The sequence below is a fragment of the Prionailurus viverrinus genome, chromosome D1, assembly GCF_022837055.1.
Source record: "Prionailurus viverrinus isolate Anna chromosome D1, UM_Priviv_1.0, whole genome shotgun sequence".
In the NCBI taxonomy this organism is placed as follows: Eukaryota; Metazoa; Chordata; class Mammalia; order Carnivora; family Felidae; genus Prionailurus; species Prionailurus viverrinus.
In genome coordinates this window covers 19,006,014-19,025,529 of record NC_062570.1, presented here as the reverse complement: position 1 = coordinate 19,025,529, position 19,516 = coordinate 19,006,014, and the positions used below count along the sequence as shown (strand labels likewise).

The following is a 19,516-nucleotide window of genomic DNA, read 5'->3' as shown; positions in this document are numbered from 1 at the left end:
GGCTATGTCTGTAAAAGAACATGACTAACACTTTCACATGTGGACCAAAGGTTCCTACCCAAGGAAGCAAGAGCCAGAAGCACCGAACCCAAAATGGGGTTCTAAATTTTTTTTTTTTAATGTTTATTCATTTTCGAGAGAGAGCGTGAGCAGGGGAGGGGCAGAGAGAGAGGGAGACACAGAATCAGAAGCAGGCTCCAGGCTCTGAACTCTCAGCACAGAGACTGACTCAGGGCTCTAACTCATGAACCACGAGATCATGACCTGAAGCTGAAATCAGACATTCAACCGACTGAGCCACCCCGGCGCCCCCAAAATGGGGTTCTAGACAGAGATGTATACGGTCTGAGAGGCAGCGTCCAGAGGCAAACCCCAAACCAAGCAGACCCAGTCACTGACCCCAAGAGGTACACCGGGCAGGAGCTTATGGGGTGCTACAGAGAAGCCGGGAGAGCATGGAAAGAGCAGCCAGCAGAATTCTACCCCGGAACATGGCCACGGACTCTATACAGGAGGCTGCAGTCTTGCATGGGCAAGGAAGACAATACAAAGACCATCAATCTGATATAAAGAGTGGACAAACAGCAGTCATCATCTCCAAAGAGGTCCCCTTCAAAGACCAAACAGCCCCATGATGCCTTCATTGGGCAGATTCAGAACATATTCAGATCTCCTCTTTGGAAAATTCCTCCAGAACCAGTTTAGGACACAGAAATGCTATTATCTTGCTTAATTATCTAAACGTTTGGCAATGATCGAATCAAATCCACCTCAGAGAGTAAGTGTTTGCCCTCACCACAGATATTTAAAAGCCTTAGATTACTGAGACTCTGAAGGACCATTCCAAGAGCTCCAAAGTATTTTAATCCATTGCAAAATCAACTGAAAAAAATCAACAGCCTTGTAAACTAAGCTCTTTAAAGAAAAAGCACTCAGGGCGCCCGGGTGGCTCAGTCGGTTACGCTTCTGACTTCGGCTTAGGTCACGATCTTGCAGTTCGTTGAGTTCGAGCCCCACGTGGGGCTCTGGGCTGACAGCTCAGAGCCTGGAGCCTGCTTCGGATTCTGTCTCCCCCTCTCTCTGCCCCTCCCCTGCTTGTGCTCTCTCTCTCTCTCTCAAAAAAAAATACACATTTAAAAAAAGAAAAAGAAAAAAGCACTCTTTGTGGGGAATAAATTCCAGTAACCCTACATGAAAACTAATCAGGGACAAAGATCAAGAAAGACGTCTGGTTATAACCAAAATCGCCCAAATGGACAAATGCTCAGAGTGAACAAATTTTTTCACGAACAAGAATCAATCAACATCTAGGACTTCCATATCACCATCATATACCAGGGCACTGCTATTCCAACAACAGATGATAGAGGGAGCAGAGCCTAACAGTTTCATGGAAGTCAAGCTTGGAAGTGAAGTAGGCCACGGTGCAAATTCTTACCACTTAACTATACGTATGATATAGAAACATGAACCTGACTTTCATGTTCTCATCTACAAAACAGAAATATTAATAGTACACAGGATTTGGGGACGGTTAACTGAGGTCATTCAAGCCCACAAAGCACATTAGTGTGATACTGATAACACAGGAATCCCTAAATAAATGTAGGTTATCATCTCGATTATTGTTTTACACTTGGCTAATAGTCCTACGTGTGCTAGGAGCTGACACTAAAAATAACAAAGATTGACTAGCACCAGGGGTCACGAATGTGCAAAACAGGGTCCAAAAAAATCAGGCAGGTTAGAGCAAACAAGTTCAAGGCCAAGAGGCACCTGCTGCATACAGGCAGTGCTGGCAGCCAGATGTCATTTCCAAAGTGCTCAGCTAACCTAAACTAGCCCTGAGAGATCACAGACTTGCTTCTCCAGCCCTGTGTCTGTGGGCAGGAGGCCGGCTGCAAGGATCCTGCTCACACAAAGGAGAAAAAGGAAATCCGAAAGGCAAATGGAGGAAGGACCAAAGAGAAGGCAGCGACCGGTCCTGAGGCTGCAGGCCCGAGTCTGCGTGCTACCCACCAGCACACATCTCCGTCCAGACCCCAGCCAGACTCCCGGAATTACTCTGGATGGTTTAAATGAAGGGGGCTCGTTCAGGCACAAAGGGGAAATCATGCCCAAGGTGAGGCTCACAGGCCCGTGTGCACAGCCCCAGGAGACCACCTATGCATATGCTTAGACCACAAACTCGCTCCCCCAGCACACCACCCCCACCCCCCCGGGACCTGGCGGTGACTGCACATCAGCTGGAATGAAGCAAGTGACCAGCCGAGACCGGGGAGGGGAGAGCCCAAGGGTCAGCGGTTCATCTGAACGCTGCTGTGTGCTCACCAACACGTGCTTACAAGCATCTGTCAAAAGGCAGACTTGCTTTCTAGAAGGAGTGCTAATCCAGAGGAATGCTGAGGACTCACTGGGCTTGCCACCCACGCCCATCAGCAGGGGTGGGGGTCCTCCATCAGACAAAGGCCCTGAGTTTCAGCCCCTGGAGCTGAGAAGCAGTCCTTCATCTCTCCCTGTTTTAAAACAGGCACCATGTCCGAGAAGAGAGTGACCCCTAGGTTCTGTGGCAGAACTGGAACAAAAGCCGGCTCCTAAACCAGCGAGGGACCTTTGAGAGAGCGAATTCACAACATCTGAGATGTCGTTCCCTAATCTATGATCCATGGATCCCAGTACCGCCCCCGCCCATGTCACAGGTCAGTCGCAAAGGCAGGACAAGAATAGAGACATTTCCAGCATTCCGTATGGTTTCCTAAGGGTGTTCTCAATGCTATCTCCACTGGTCTCCCCCAAATAACAAGGGTAACTATAACCATATTATTTCCCTTTGACAGTCTTCTCTTAGCACAAGGCCAGCCAAAACCCACCAAACAATGTCAACATTCTAGTTCAAACCGGGAAACCTAGCAGTTTGTCAATAAAGGAGAGTCAGCAGACCCAGGGTGCTATTTAATCCTGCTGAGAAAAATAGGGTGCTTCTTAAAAGGACTATTCTTCCCGGAGCATCCTGCCGTCTCTTCTGGAGAGCCAAGCATACAGGTGGCATACAGACGGAAAGGGCAGGAAATAAGGAAGGAGGCTTTCTCCAGGACCAGCGGGTCACAGGCACCGGAGCAGCTCTTGAAGCCTCCGCCAGCAATCTTTAAGACAGCTACTGGGGCGCCTGGGCGGCTCAGTCGGTTGGGCATCCGACTTCAGCTCAGGTCATGATCTCATAGTCTCTGAGGTCGAGCCCTGCGTCGGGCTGTGTGCTGACAGCTCAGAGCCTGGAGCCAGCTCCGGATTCTATGTCTCCCTCTCTCTCTGCCCCTCCCCTGCTCATGCTTTGTCTCTCTCTGTCTCAAAAATAAATAAAAACATTAGGAAAAAAAAAAAAAAAAACGACAGCTACTGTCTCCATCCACTGGCTGGCAGCTCTTCCTTTTCCATGACCTCTTTCCACAAATACCGAGCCCTACTAAGTGCCAGGCAGTGGCAAAACTGTTGAGGCCAGAAGGGGAAAAAAAAAAAAAAAAGAAAAGAAAAAAACCACAACCCCCTTCTTCATGGGCCTTAAGAGTTGCAGGCGGGACGCATTCATTAACGCATCATATAGGTAGGCGCTCAATGAGCAACAGGTCATCTGGGCAACCGGAGAACAAGACACAATCCCATCAGGAGGCAGCGACTGTCTGCACACCCAGCACGGCGCTGGGCCCTGTAAGGTTGCCAAGTGGGGATTAAGCGCCCGCTGGGACTCTCCAGCTGCAACAGAAGCCACACCACCAATCAGTCAGGGGCCAAAGGCAGGGGAGGGGGGTGTAATTACCCACCAAGTATCACACGCTAGGCAGGCAAAAACACGCTGTCTTCCAGCTGTTTGTGTACCATTAGAAAAGAAATTAAGATGTCATTAGGAAGAAATTAAATAATGTGCATGTTGTCGTGACAATAAAGATTCAGGCTGCCAGATCCCGCCTGAGCAGGGATTGCCCACACCCAGCCCCTCCTAGAGATCCACGAGAGACAGAGAGAGAGAAAGATGAAGCGGGGCACACTGCCTTACCAGTCGTCTTCCCCTTGTAGAAAATCTTCATGTCCATCAGCCCCGTGAGCTGGCTCGCCAGAATCGCCATCTGAGAGCCGGTGTATTTGGAAGCTCGGAAGATGCTGAGCTGCGACCAATCATCCCAGTAGATTTCATTCTAAAAAAAGAAAAAAGAAAACTGTGCTCGTTAGCGTAGTTCCTTGGTCTCCTGTTCTGGACCCTCCGTGAGAACAGGGGTTCGTCCGTGCGGGGCGATGCCTGACGGTCACTGGTGAATGACCAGCCTCATCGAGATTCCGCCGAAATGCAAGGCAGCGGTTTTATCCAGACCTCACCAAACAGCCGCACAGAAGGAACCGCCCGAAGGAAACTATCCGATGAGCAATCAAGTTTGCCCACGGTCCAGCCCTTCGGTTCGAAATCTGCTTCCCAACGTCGGGGAGAAGCGACCATTCTGTTTTCTAGAGTCAAGCAGGAGCGACGGGCAACGCAGCTGGTGCAGAGTTCATCTGAAGCCATCAGGGCACGAGGCGGACAAGCCTCACAGGAGATGACACGGAGCCCAGACTACTGGCACTCAAGGGCAAATGGGGATTTTTCTGTGAAACAACCTCAACCTTTAATCTTTTGAAATGTGAACAGTGAGCAGCCCGGCAACTGTGACATCCGTAAAGGATGTCAAGGAAAGGAAGCTGTAAAGGAAACTGTCTCAAATTCAGAAATGAGCCGGTTTTCTAGAAGTAGACAAGCATCTCTGTAAAAGAAGAGCAGCTCTTCACCTTGGTACACTCTTCCCCAGCTCTAACAGACCGCCCAAGGTGGGAGCAAAGGAGGCCCCACCTTAAAGACGGCGATGGCGTAGGGGTGGGGGAGGTTGTCCAGGATGACGGAACGCTGCTGGCCATCAAAGGTGATCCGCTCGATGCAGTCCAGGTAGGCGTCTGTCCAGTAGATCCACTGGTCATCCACAGCGATGCCGTTGGGCCACTTCACGTCCTCTGACACGAGACGATGCACAGCAGAACCGTCCATGTTGCTCCGATAAATTCCTGGCTTCAGGTCTCCCCAGTCAGTCCAGAACATCACCCTGGTCAAAACCGGGAAAGAATGCACATCACATCAGACCTGGGGAAAGGTGGGGCGGGGGTGGGGGGTCACATGCTACCCCAAGGAGGTAAGAAGCCCATCGACAAACATAAGGCCAGTTCGTTCAGCATTATTATTATAATCTGTAATTGTGAACTTAAGATACTTAACTTCTTGACCCAGGAATTCCTTTACTGGAATTTCAACAGATATAATCAAGTAACGTGACTGCAATATACAAAGCTATTCATCACGGCATCATTCTTACTAGCAAGTGAGTATACGTATACATACGTGTACACGTATATGTGTTATGTGTGTATAGATACACACACACTTTTAGGTGGATATATATGTATACACACCAAAATGTCAATATACAGAGAAAGTGACAGACTGTGGTCTACACAAAAGAGTATTACGAAGCCTGAAAAACCTACAAGCGCTCACATGAAAACGTCATCTTCAAACCACGTTAAATATTTTTAAAACATGCAGAACAGCAAATGTCCTTCGATTCTGACACACGGGCGTGTACATGTATTTTAAGGATATACGCTTGTATACGGGTAAAAGAGAATTCTGAAAGCTACACAAGAAACCACCAATCACGGCTACCCCTAGGATGCGTGAGCGAGAAGGGTTAAGAGTGAGAAAGGAGGAAACAAGTAGTTTTCATGTCATAAACTTCTGCTCTCGTAACGTTTTTAATCAGGTACATATACATTTTTTTTCTCTTAAAAAGCAGATCGAATTCTGTATCATAAATATTAGAAGGACTGAAAACCTAATCCAGAATTTCCTTTCAGCTATGTTTCCTTAAGTTAAGAAATTAATAAAAAGCACCTTTGCATTTCCCAGGTGCTTACAAATTGTTAGTAAGAGAACCCACCCAAGCTTGGGGGGGGACGGGGTGGGCACAGGGAAAAGATGGACGGGATCAAATGAGATGAGTGAGCTCTGGCTTCAAAACTCGAAGTCAACAGGTTATTTCAACCATAATCATCAGAAACAAGTTTGTGTCCAGCAGTTTGCATTTCCACGAAAATCGGTCTGCTGTAGCATCCGACACGTGCTGACTTCCTCTGGGGCCACACTTACCCGTCTTGGGGCAGGAGGACCAGGGCCCGGGGCCGATCGAGCACAGAGGAGTTGACAATCGTGAGTCGGAAGTCACCATCTGGATTAGCTACCTGACAAAAAAAAGGTGGGGGGGGGGGGGTGGTGGGAGCCGTGGGTGGAAGGCCAAGATGGATGTGAGTTCCTTGAAAGGCCCACATCACAGTTTCCCGTGGGGCTGCTGCCTACAGACACGCGTCTCTATGGCTGCCTGATTCCCCTGCAGGTGCCATCTGGGAAACTTCCTGGAGGAATGAGCTGCTCCCTCCTCCGGTCATGGGACAATTCTCACGTGGTCTGACAGAGGAGCCACAAGGCCGCCTGTGCCCCAGGTCTGGGGCGTGAAGATCTGCACAAAGCAACCCACCTACGTCACTCCAGGCTCCAAAGCCACCAGTGGCTCTACGTTGTCCACAAAACAAATCCTCAAAGTTCCCGCCTCACGATTAAGCGTCTCCACACGGGTGCCTGGGTGGCCCAGTTGGTTAAGCTCTGGCTTCAGACCGACTTTGGCTCAGGTCATGCTCTCACAGTTCGTGAGTTCGAGCCCCGTGTCGGGCTGTGCCGACAGCTCGGAGCCTGGAGCCTGCTTCGGATTCTGCGTCTCCCTCCCTGCCCCTCCCCTGCTCGTGTTCTCTCTCTCGTCTCTCGAAAGATGAATAAACGTTAAAAAAAAAAGAAACTAAAAACAAAAAAGGAGCCTCCACAGACCGTTCATTTTCTTTCCTCCATATTCTCTCTCTTCCACGTCAGCCCCTACAACTTTGGTGGGACTGGCCTCCTCGTGGGTCTCCAAGCCTGACGTGCTCCTCGTCCTCGTCTGCTCTTACCATATCCCCTCCTGGGCCTGTCCTCTGCCCCATAATCGAATCGTGTCTCTCCTTCAAAACTCACCTCCAGGCCCCACTTCCTCGGCTTAACGCCTCTGACCTGCCTCGAGCAACGAGCATCGGCACTTCCTGTCGGTGACTCCCCTCACCATTCTGCACAGACGGGACCTGAGTTGTATGCTGTGTGGGGGCTTACGCTTTACTGCATCCTTCCAGCACCTGGCAAAGTGCTGACCACACACATTAAAGAAAGGAGAGGAAGGGCAAGACAGATGCACTACTCAGTATGTCCAAGGCACCGGGCGCCTTCTTGTTCACTTCCCCCAGCCGCGCTGTGGGGTGGACGCTAATCACCCTGTCCTCAGGGCTCCGCTCAGATGTCACATCCTCAAGGCCTTCCTGCCCACCTCGTGGCATGCCGCCTGACTGTGCAGTCACACGATCACACTGCCCCCGCCCCCCGGACATTCTCTGGAGGACGCATCGCTGACGGAACTGACAGACTTCTTTCTTCATTAGTTCGCTGCCTCCACGAAAATCTAATCTCGATCACAACAGGAACCTGTGTCTCGCCTACTGCTGTCTCTCCACCACCTCAAACCATACCTGGCACATAAGCACGTGAGGAAAAAAGCACCCGTCCAACCACTGAGTGGATAAACGAACCTTCGTATCGCAGACGAAGTACCCGAAGCTTCGGTGGGTAAGAAACTCGGCTGAGCCACTCAGCTTCCAGAATAAAGACCGAACCCAGGTCTGGCTCTCGACTTCGCGGGTCTCGTCTGGCAACTTCTCCCGACTCTCTGAGCCTCCCTGCCTCTACTGCACTTCCTGCGTCACCCACGTGCCATGCTTCCACATCATCAGTACAAAGAGGGCTGGGGATGATGAGCCTCAGCCGTGACGTCCAGGAGGTGAGTGTGCCTATGAGACCATGACCTTGGTGCTGTCGAGGCCATTTCTGACCCTCGCGTTGCCTTAGGTAGCTAAGGCACAGACAGGTAAAAATGGGATAATAAGAGTACCCGCTATTGGGACGCCTGCGTGGCTCAGTCGGTTAAGCGTCCGACTTCAGCTCACGTCATGATCTCGCTGCTCGTGAGTTCGAGGCCGCATCGGGCGCTGTGCTGACAGCTCACGGCCCGGAGCCTGGAGCCTGCTTCAGGTTCTGTCTCCATCTCTCTGCCCCTCCCCCACTCATGCTCTGTCTCTCTCTCTCTCTCTCTCTCTGTCTCAAATATAAATAAAACATTAAAAAAAAAAAGTACCCAATGTTAACAGGGTTGTTGTAAGAAGTATATCACATAATTCATGCAAAGTGGTTCCAGTGGGGCTTGGCACCCAGGGAGTCCTCACTGCCTTTAATAATAACGATGGTGATCATGAACGTGACGTTGTCTTTATGACTCTGGTCGACTACAGTCATACTAGAGCAGTGATACTACGGCACGATAATCATGCTGTGGCGTTATTATGATTATCATTATGGTTACTCTCACATGCTGCCGTTAGCCAAAACAGAACCATTCAGGGCACCTTCGTGAAATCTCGGTCAGGTGGGTCCAGGCATCCTGTTCTCACACGGGCCCTTCACGGCAAAGGGCAAGAATTCTGAACCTTCCCCCTTTTCTTCCCTTTCCAGAGGCTCCGCTGGCCCATTCTCTGGAATTCTCGAAGAATCTCCAGAGAAGTGGGTGGGACACACTAGCTGCCACCTCGGTGTCAAACGTGACTCCAGGCCCAGGTGCACCCCCTGCTCGCTTAATTACGGACAGCACGGGACACACGTACCTCAATCTTTTTAAAGCCAGAATCCACCCAGTACAATAACTGGCTGAGGGGTTCAAAAGCCAAGGCCTCTACGGTCTCCAGGCCGGAGTTGATGATCACCTCTTGCCCCGTACTCCCATTCAGACAGAGGCGCTGAAGAGAGAAAAAGAACAAAGGCTGTGAAACGCGCAGACGACCCCGCGCCAGCTCGGTCCCCCCGATGGTAACCGTTTCCTCAACTGGCTCGGCTGGCAAGGGATGCGAGGTTTTAGATGAGTCAACTTTCCACGTGAGCGAAGCCGGTTTCCGGTCAAAGTGTTCTAGAACATGTCACCGCTTCCTGTTTTCAGCAGAACACCTAAACACAACGTAATCATCTGTATGACTCGGCATTAGCGTTACGAACACTGGTTACTGAACGATGCCGTATCACAATAATGAGGTCGGAGATTACTGAGAAGCAGGATTTTGTTTGCTTTTAAAATACATGAAGCCAGGGGCGCCTGGGTGGCTCAGTCGGTTGAGTGTCCGACTTCGGCTCAGGTCATGATCTCACAGTTTGTGAGTTCGAGCCCCGCGTCGGGCTCTGTGCTGACAGCTCAGAGCCTGGAGCCTGTTTCAGATTCTGTGTCTCCCTCTCTCTCTCTCTGACCCTCCCCCGTTCATGCTCTGTCTCTGTCTCAAAAATAAATAAACGTTTAAAAAAATAAATAAAATAAAATAAAATACATGAAGCCAGACTGCCGTTATCTCTGAGTTCTTGGGTCAGTTTTCAGAGGCTCTCCTCCCTTGGGATAGCTCCACCCACCAGTCCCTCCCAATGCCCATCCCCCACCCCCCATCGCCACCCTCCTCAAAACCCGGGCACAGTAAAATTGGGTTGGAAGTCCCGAGAAAGCTTGTTGGAATTGCTTTTCTAAAAAGGATTAAGTGGGCAATGAATAAAGATCAAACAGCTCTCCTTTAAAATGCATGGGTTTGAGTGTAGATGGCTATCTATCTGGCCTGTGTGGGGATCTTTAGAGCGCAGTTCCCAGTTCTTGACTGTGTTCGGAATAGCTCAAGTGGATAATTACGTGGACTGCAGAGAAGTCAAGTATTACCGGGTCGTGGCTTCGGCAGAAGGACGCTTAAGAGGCAGCTGGTGCGATAGTGACTAATAATCCTACGCTGCTAGTCCTAAAATCTTCCCGGCAGGAAAAGTGAGGCTTCCCTTGTAAGCCAGACTGCCGACTTGGGCTCCCTCTGTCCTTCCTACAAGGACAGAAGTAGGCAGGGCGAGAAAATGCTCAAAGAGAAGACTGAAAATTCTCATCAGCCGGCCCTGAAATGAGTTTCCACGTAAAACCTCTAATACCCACTGCTGATACCTGTTGGGAATTAGAAGTGGGCCATTTGGAAAGAGGCTTATCGGGACTGGGCGATCACGAGGCGTAGCCCCCTCGAGCAGACCGAAGGGTTGACGCACCTGGATGATGTCCAAGGCCAGGTCAGACCAATACAAGCAGTTCTGCTCATAGTCAAAGTCCAGGGCCACTGCGGCCCGCAAGCCAGTGAGAGGCAGCTGCTCCGTGGCTCCTGAGGCCAGGTCATAGCGGTGGATAGACTTCCGCATGGCGTACAGGATGAACTCATTCTCCTCTGCACAGACACACAAAGCAACAGAGAGGGTGGGCCTGGGGGGTGCTGAGGAGGTCTTGGCATGCCTCGCCTGTTCTCTTCTCATGCCTAAACCTCAGAGCCACGGGCCCGTGGCGTGGATCTAGTGGCAAAGCACGGGAATCGAGATGTGGAAAGCAGAATCACCTTTCCACTTGGGACAAGCTACTTCAACCCCTATAAATCCGTTGTCTTGTCTGCAAACCGTGTCCCTCGTTACATTTGCTCTTTTTTATCTGGGTGCCCCAGTAGGCATGCTCCAACATCCACGCTTCTGAGCTCGACCTAGAAGTCTTTCAAGTTACACATGAGAACATGACGACCCCACGCAGCACGCTCTCCCTCATCACAGGACTGTATCACACGGCACCGGAATCATGCTGACTGGAGACCCCTCGTCACGGAGACTCGTAGCTAATCTGTTTGCTCACCCATCCAACGTTATTCACGATGACACAGGGCAATTATATCAACCTAGTGTGTTTCCAAAACAGTAAGACTACATTTGTTCTCGAATACTTAACGAAACGTCTCACCACGCGATCATTCCCGAAGATTCTATCTCTACTTAACAAATACTTACACAGTGTATATACCACCTTCCGGCGTTTGTTTCGTGGGCGTAACAACCGCCTGATGGAAGCGTGACTGTTAGCTCGATTTTATACGTGAGAAAACCGACAGCAGAGAGGTTAACGCACTCAAGGTCACCCAACTCGGAAGTAGAAGAGCCACGGCTTGAACTTGAGCAGTCTGGCTTCAGGACCTACATTTTACCCACTACACAATGCTGCCTCTTACAATGGGGATGCTCACGTGGTCGTTTTTTGAAGACACAGAAATAGAGGCCCAGAGTGTTTGAGACGACTTACTTAATGTCAGACAACCAGTCACTGGAGGAGCTGGTATTCTCTCTCTTCTACTTAGGGAACGGCCTAGAAAATATTCAGATTTTTCCACAGCGATGGACACGAGCAGCACAGCCCCGTCCACGTCTAACGTGTCCATTTGGACAGTATGCTGTGTGTGGGACCAAGACCTGAATCTCTCTGCCGCAGGCCTGCAGGGTGACCGTTTTTCGCTCTCTCTGATTCCCTTCATTCAGTGAGTTCACGTCGACTAGCTGCCTGCTTCCCAGCTAGAAGATAGATAATGCATCCCCCCCCAAAAAATCTACCTACAATTTTTTTTTTAAAGATTATTTATTTCGAGAGAGAGGACGCAAGCAGGTGAGGCAGAGAGAGAGGGAGAGAGAGCATCCCAAGCCGGCTCCACACTGTCAGCACAGAGCCCAGCGTGGGGCTCCGTCTCATGAACCATGAGATCGTGACCTGAGCCGAAATCAAGAGTTGGACACTTCACACCCAGGTGCCCCTACGTACAATTTTTAATAAAGGTTAAGTTTGCCTACTTTTCCTTTGGTCTCATTTTGCTTGAAAAATATCTAAGCCGCCACCACGGGGTAACTAATCTCTTCTGGTTCTCAAGGAAAGCTTCCCGCTGTAATTCCCAGTGAAGGGGGCCGTTTAGACGAAAACTGCCAAGCCCGTACGTGACAGGGAAGTCGAGGACTCTCGTCGCAGCTGCCACAGGGGGTCGTGGAGGACACGTTCACAGCAGCAAGCTTTCCACCCCGCATCTCCAACATCTGCAAACCCCATGCTGGGGCTCTGGTTTTCCTTCTAACCACCCGATGCCTTTATAGCAGAGTCTGAGTCCAGAAAGACTTGCCTTAGGATTAGGGACAGAGGAACATTTCCCATTTCTGGTGTTCAATGCTTAGGAAAGGAACAGAATTCTTGACCAATCCCAGCCTAGGAAGAGCCTAGACATCTGTGTTATTGCAGTCATCATAAAGGAAGGAAGACGACTTCATTTTTAAAAAGGGTGCCCAGGGGTGCCTGGGTGGCTCAGTCAGTTGAGTGTCCGACTTCAGCTCGGGTCATGATCTAATGGCTTGTGGGTTCAAGCCCCCATGTGGGGCTCTGTGCTGACAGCTCAGAGCCTGGAGCCTCTATCAGATTCTGTCTCCTTCTCTCTCTGCCCCTTCCCCGTTCATGCTCTCTTTTTCTCTCAAAAATAAACGTTAAAAAAAAAATGATGCCCAGATGCCCAGATTACCTCAATCTTTACAAAGATGCTGTGGTTCCCATCAGCCCTAGGAGACCATCCTTTCCTTTCCTGGTACACCCCTGCCTTCTGTGCCATGCGTCTTTTTTCTTTTTCTTTCTTTTTTTTACATTTGGGAGGTGGTCTACACTACAAATGTGCTTTTTTTCTACTTTGGTCCCTCTTCTATTTTCTCCTCTCAGCAAAGAAAACAGCTCTCTTACCAGTTCAGATGGTTTTCCACACACTGTTTTGTCCCTCACAGAAGTATCTTCAGAAACGTTTATTATGAAAGTATGCACTCCAGCCCTTGAGAGCAACCACTCCAACCCTACTAACCCAAACCCTCATCAGTAACAGCTCTCGTGAGGAGCATATTTGAATATTATCTGCTCATTTGCAGGAATCTGCTGAAGCCGTGTTCTTTTGAAGTCTCCACAGCGAGGGATGTTAATGACTCTGGTAATGATGGAAGATTAAATTAAGGGACTAATGAGCTTAGCATGAAAAACACCGGGGCAAACGCTGGCAAGCGGTGAGCAATGGAGGGGGGCACTCTGCCCCGTCTGCGGAGGGCCATGCGCTTCTCGTGATTCAGCGGGGTGCCGATGGCTGTTCCATCAGGCCCCACCACCACCACCACCACCACCACCACGGGTCCAAGCAGCCCCAACCATCCACCTTCACCGAGAGGTAAGAGCAGGAGGAAGGGCTCACAGGGAATAAGGAAGTTCTGCAAGAACAAGAACTGGAAATAGGAGGGAAGAAAAAAGAGGCCGGGAGGTGAACTCTTTGCAAGGCGATCATCGTTTCCTGCCTGGGTTGCAAATACCTGTGCCATCACCGCTGAGTCAACTTAACGCATGTTTGGACCAGTCTACTTTACGCACGTTTGGACCACACTGTCCCCTTACAGCGCGAACGCTCGCTCCAAAGAACGCTTTCCCAATGAGCATGCATAATGGTCACCTAAAATAATGCGAATGACACTCATCTGCCACTGGGGCGATGTCCAAGGAAGGGCATGGGGCTTAAGAGTCTGAATTTGAACTTTGTCCCTTACCAGATGCGTGACCTCAAACAGGTCGATTCATCCTCTCCTCTGAACATGCTTCTTCGTTAAAAAAAAAAAAAAAAAAAAAGAAGCAGAGTTCATGATAGTATCTGCTTCATTGGGTGGTGATAAGGGTTAAAATGGCAACACAAGGAAAAGTACATTAAATGTGTGAAACTCCATTCAAGTATTCGTTCTAATTATTATCATAAAAATTAAGATAGACCGCTTCGCTACTTCCCAAAGAGCCATAGTTTCTTTATGTTCCAACTCTGACAAACAGACCAAGGAACACACACAAGACCCTCACCATGCCTAGGACACAAGAGACGCCGAATAAACATTTTTCAATGACCAAAAGGGATTTCCCTCAAAAAACTACTCTCTATTCCTATGCAAGCATAAGGCTATAAATAAATTTGGTTTGGATACCCAGGTTAGAGGAAAAGGGGAGGTCTGTGATGCTTGTAATTTCTATGTTTTTCCACCACTGAGTTAGAAGGGCCACAAGACTGGACCAGGGTGAGATCATAAGGACACTACAGTGACGTCTCAAGAACTCAAAGGCAAGAAACCACCTCTTACCTGCCAAGGGACACGGGACCAGTTCTCCTTCCAGCCGTGTTTCGACGTCTCCTCCACTACAAGTGTCCCCAGAAATCTTCCGATAGCTGTCACCCCCCCCGCCCCAAGAGCAAGAGGTCAGACACATCCAAGAATAGCCATTAAGTCTTCATACCTGGAAACCTATTTCCTATCCACATCCATCTCTTCATTTCCCTATAGAACAAGAAGGATGTTTCATCATTCTCAATTGGTTCTGCTTATAATTACACTGGGAAGCCCAGATAACAGGGAAGACTGTCCTGGGCAAGAGTATACACGTATCCCTTCCACGAAGTCCTATGACGGTGTGTCCTTGCTGAAGTTTATGACTTAACATATAGCTAGAGCTACAGAGAAGCTTACAGGTTTGCATTTTTTTCTCACAGAGGGTAGAAGCGTTTGTAAACCTCCTAATTCTAAATATTGCCCAAGCTACCTGAGACCCGCTAGGAATCCAAGCAGTTGGAGTACGAAAGGAGTCCAGGCGGCTTTCTCTGCTCTCTCAAACCCAGTGCAGACATGTCCCCAGCACGTTGGGGTACGTACCCTCTGGTTCTCCTGTATGTAGAACCCACAGGACAAGGCACAGGAGGGGAGTATGACTTCCCAGAAAACTCAGGATCCGGAACACAGACCTCTAATGCCAGATCTTCACTCATCTTGAAGCCAAAGTCACTGCAAAGGCAATCGGGGTTTGTTAGGGCCAATGGCTTGTGTACTTGGGGCATGTCAATACCAACTCTTGTGACTTCTCCCATACCGCCTACCAACTTACTGTAAGTTACTAAACATGTCCCTTTGAAGAACACTCCCTTTTTTATGCTAACACACTTTCAATAGAAACTTTGTATCGGAACCACGACTGGCAAACCACAATCATATGCCAAAAACAGACAAAGGCAATACAAATCATTACACCAGAAACAAAATAATATTACTTTTTTTTTAGCTGGATCTAGCTCCCCACCCAAAGGCCCTGGGTCTGCCCTCTCTTTGTTAAGAGGGACCAGCAAATGTTAAAGAGTTACCAGCACTCAGTGATACTTTCTCCTTGACATGCTGACAAGCATTAGAAAGGAAATTTAAAAGAATCACCTTTTTTAAATGAATGATTCAATGTTATTTGAGATCATGTCCATGCACTACCTAAAATCACCGTGGGTGTCTCATCCTGTACTTTAGGACACAACACTTTGGCCCACGAGACCTTCCACAATTTGGGGGCCACATCTCTGACAAAATACTCAGCTCAGGGGCGGGGGGTGGGTGGGAGGAGCTGCAGTAGGAACCAGGGACACCAGGTCTAGTCCTGACTCTGCCCTTTACCGCAGTGAACAACCCCAAGAGGAGGCAGTTACACTATACACGTCCCAAAGCCCGGCCCAAAACCGAAATTCGAATTCAAAGAGATTCTCCACGTTGACATGCTCTACTCGAAAGGCTTCCTTTACTCTATTCAGACCAATGAATTACTTATTAAACACTTTCTCCACGAGAAGTGTTAACAGGTACGGGGCTGAGTGGTTTGTGGGTTCCTTACGCCACAATCGACATTTAGCAATTTGTAGGAATTTTTCAGAAGGGAGAGTTTTATTACTGTGTGGAACACGTCTCATTCATTAAATCAGGTCACTTTTACCGAACGGCTGCTTACGATCTTTTAGGGGGCTAGGTGGAGCATTACCTAATTATTTACTTGCCTCCAACGGCAAAGCACCTGTTCTTAGGCTTCTGCAATCTGTAGGTCACGGCCTAATAGGCCGTGAACACACATTGGGAGGGTTAAGCCCAGCTTCTGAAAGAAACTAACTCTGAAATCAAGGAACATATGGGCCAGTGGCTGGGCTTCCCAGAGAGGTCAGAAAGGACCGTCAGAAGCAACCAGACTTTCACATGTAGCTGTCACTTGGCAGCTGAACTAACACACGGAAACTATAAGCTCACTCATTCTCCTTTCCCCTCCTACAGTCCTCCCTCAGACCATCCCGTCCTCACTGCCGCGGTCCAAGGCCCCCAAACGTTTCCAGGAGCCACACAGTCCAGCCAGCTCCTTTCTAGCAGCTACACGATCAGAGGCCTTGAAATCAATACATCCTTTATCATTTTCATGGGTCATCACCCTCACGATCTCATCTGGCCGAAAACCCAACTCTGTGACAGGCAAGACAGGTGGTTTTCCCCGTCCAAACTGAACCCTCAGCCCCTAGTGGGTTTCCACGAGTCAGCTGGGATGGGCGTGGGAGACCAGGGGGAGCTAAGCCAGTTTACCAAGAAGGCATACCAGCCTCTGGTTGTTGGCTGTTGTCGTCATCTTTGGTAGAAAGGGAGATTTTAGAGAAAAAGCACAGCAGGGGTCTTTAAGAAAAAAAAAAACAAAAACAAAGGAGAGTTGTTAGGGTTTCTTACATGTTTATTATTTCCTTTTGTCTTGAAGTAGTTAGAGAGGATAAAAGAGAGAAGAGAGAGAGCCTTACAAACTTTTCCATGATTAGGGCCTCTACAGTCAGGGGACCTCAGGCCAGCAAAAGCTCTCAGATTAGAATTTACAATTTGGGGGCATCTAAGAGAGAACACAAGTTATCAAAGGGGCACCCAACGGACAACCCTGGGAACGTCAAACAGCTCTGTGGTTTTACACTGCAAGGCTCTATGCCGTTATCTCAGAACCACACGGCTTTCAAAGAGAATGCGCGTCCTGTACGGTCTAAAACCCGGCTGTTCAAAGGATGGGCTGGCAGATTAGCGAGCTCAGATCACCCAGAGCAGGGCACCAGCTACAGAGCCCCAGAACTGGAGTCAGAACTGGCATTTTAACAAGATCCCAGGTGATTCATACGCACGCTCGAGTTTCAGAAGCATGGGTCTAGGGCAGGAGTTGGCCAGATCTGGTTAGCTGTTCTTGTAAACAGAGCTTTCTGGGATCACAGGCATGCCCATCCACCTACGGCTGCTTCTGTGCTCCCACAAGCAGTCGCCAAGCCACCATCATGGACCGCAGGGCTCGCAAAGCCTACGACATTTACCCCATGTCCCTGTTCCAACCTCAGGCTAGAACATATCAGAGGCTTCTGGCTTTCATCGAGATAAGTGTGACTTCCTAAAGCAGCTGTTCTGAGAATGGCAGTGGCTGAGAAGTGAGTGACGTGCTTAGTTCGATACCCATGCTCTCTACTGACAGCCCCGCCCAGCCTGGGGTGATTTCATGCTGGATTACAGGCACCAGGGACTGCCTACAGGCTCCCAGACCCTATGTGTTTTACTGCTAGAATCATCTTCCAAAGCTAAGCTCTGCTCTGATCAGCGACTCTCCTCAAAAGCCTTCAAAGACCCTCTGCTGCTTACAGAATAAGGTCCACACCGCTGTCTCTACCCTTACCTACCAGCCTCAGTTCCCCTCACTGACCCCACTTCATACCGACAAGGCCTCCAAACCAAACCACCAATGACCTCCCCACCACCCCTCCGCCTCCCCAGTGCTGCCACATCTTCTCAGAATGCTCCCGTCCACAAATCCAGGCGTTCTCGTCTCTAACAGTGCCTCCTCCAGGAACTTCCTGATTTCCAAGCCCCAAATCAGTCTCCTCCTTCCTGCCAACAATCACAATAAAAGCACCCCTTCCAAGGTACGTGCGGCTTTCCCTCCCTGGCCACAGTTATCTGTGGGCCTGTCATTTCTTCCGCTGTCACCATTCTCAGCCCTGCCTTGGGTACTTTGCTCCAGGACTGATGAATATACAAATATATATGCACTGACATTCCCTCACTGCAGATAAAGAAGCACACTCCCAGGGGCGCCCGGGTGGCTCAGTCGGTTAGGCGTCCGACTTCAGCTCAGGTCATGATCTCGCGGTCTGTGAGTTCGAGCCCCGCGTCAGGCTCTGTGCTGACAGCTCGGAGCCTGGAGCCTGCTTCCGATTCTGTGTCTCCCTCTCTCTCTGCCCCTCCCCCGTTCGTGCTCTGTCTCTCTCTGTCTCAAAAATAAATAAACGTTAAAAAAAAAAAATTAAAAAAAAAAAAAAAAAGCACACTCCCTACAGGATAGGGCTTCTAAGGAAAAGGAGTTTCTTACACAGGAACCTTCAGTGTGTTCCCTTTGGAAGCCGCCCTCCTAGAAATAAATCCCAGAGTGATCCATTCCTAAATAAACTATGGCAGCTTCCCTAGGATGTAACTCCTCTCCCACATTTCGTAGCTATGAGAATTAAATGGAATAACCTATATAAAAAGTGCCTAGCACCATTCTTGGCACATCAAAAATTCTTAAGAAATCTTTACTTCTGGGGCGCCTGGGTGGTTCATTCAGTTAAGCGTCCGACGTCGGCTCAGGTCATGATCTCACCATTCGTCGGTTCGAGCGCTGCATCGGGCTCTGTGCTGACAGCTCAGAGCCTGGAGCCTGCTTTGGATTCTGTGTCTCCCTCTCTCTCTCTGCTTGCTCTCTCTCTCTCTCTCTCTCTCTCTCTCTCTCAAAAATAAATAAACATTAAAAAAAAAATTTTTTTTTTAATCTTTATTTTTGAGAGAGAGAGACAGAGTGTGAGTGGGAGGGGCAGAGAGGGAGGGAGACATAGAATCTGAAGCAGGCTCCAGGCTCTGAGCTGTCAGCACAGAACAGAGCCAGACGCGGGGCTTGAACCCACGAACTGCAAGATCATGACCTGAGCCAAAGTCGGACACTCAACCGACTGAGCCATTCAGGCGCCCCCAAAAAAAAAATTAAAAAAAAAAAGGAAATACATATTTCCTATGATTGCCTTCTTTCCCTCAGGGGAAGGGACCATGCCCTAGTCTGTATGTAGCACTGCTGAGGAAGACACAACCCAGTCCCCAGGCATCCAGGAAGAACCCACCATTCATAGTCCTCTCGGGTGCAAGAGCAGTTGGACACGACGACGGGCCGGTCAAAGTCCTCTCCGTTAAAGCACGTCGCGTGGGGAGTCCTCCGTTTGAACACAGTCTTGTGTCCCAGCAAACACTCGCTGCCCCGCTCATCAGACGGTGACCACAGCTTGTAGTCATTCTCCGTGCAGGGAACCCCTGAGGAAAAGGAAACGCGGCATGAAGCGTCCGAGGGACACCCACATGGGCCTTCCTGTCCTCCCCGCCCCTCAGCCCCGCCACCCACGTCCGGCTCATCCCAGTGCTTCTCAGCGGGCACGCAGACCTCGGGAACTGTCCCAAGCCTCTGATCACCTTGCTCTGATGCCAGGAGGCACCCAGGCAAATGAAAATGGTACCGCCTGAAACACAGAC

At 49.6% G+C, this 19,516-nt stretch overlaps 1 protein-coding gene across 2 annotated transcripts in view; it reads right to left on the bottom strand.

The window, feature by feature from the left end:
• Positions 1-19,516, bottom strand: part of SORL1 (sortilin related receptor 1) — a 173,050-nt gene that overhangs the window by 63,718 nt on the left and 89,816 nt on the right. For both annotated transcript variants that reach the window (XM_047876687.1, XM_047876688.1), the window contains 8 exons: positions 19,114-19,300; positions 14,810-14,938; positions 14,243-14,328; positions 10,304-10,476; positions 8,857-8,988; positions 6,218-6,309; positions 4,871-5,117; positions 4,049-4,187 (listed from right to left, as the gene is read on the bottom strand). In XM_047876687.1, coding sequence (XP_047732643.1) covers positions 4,049-4,187; positions 4,871-5,117; positions 6,218-6,309; positions 8,857-8,988; positions 10,304-10,476; positions 14,243-14,328; positions 14,810-14,938; positions 19,114-19,300 — 1,185 coding nt within the window. The remainder of the gene's footprint in view (positions 1-4,048; positions 4,188-4,870; positions 5,118-6,217; positions 6,310-8,856; positions 8,989-10,303; positions 10,477-14,242; positions 14,329-14,809; positions 14,939-19,113; positions 19,301-19,516) is intronic.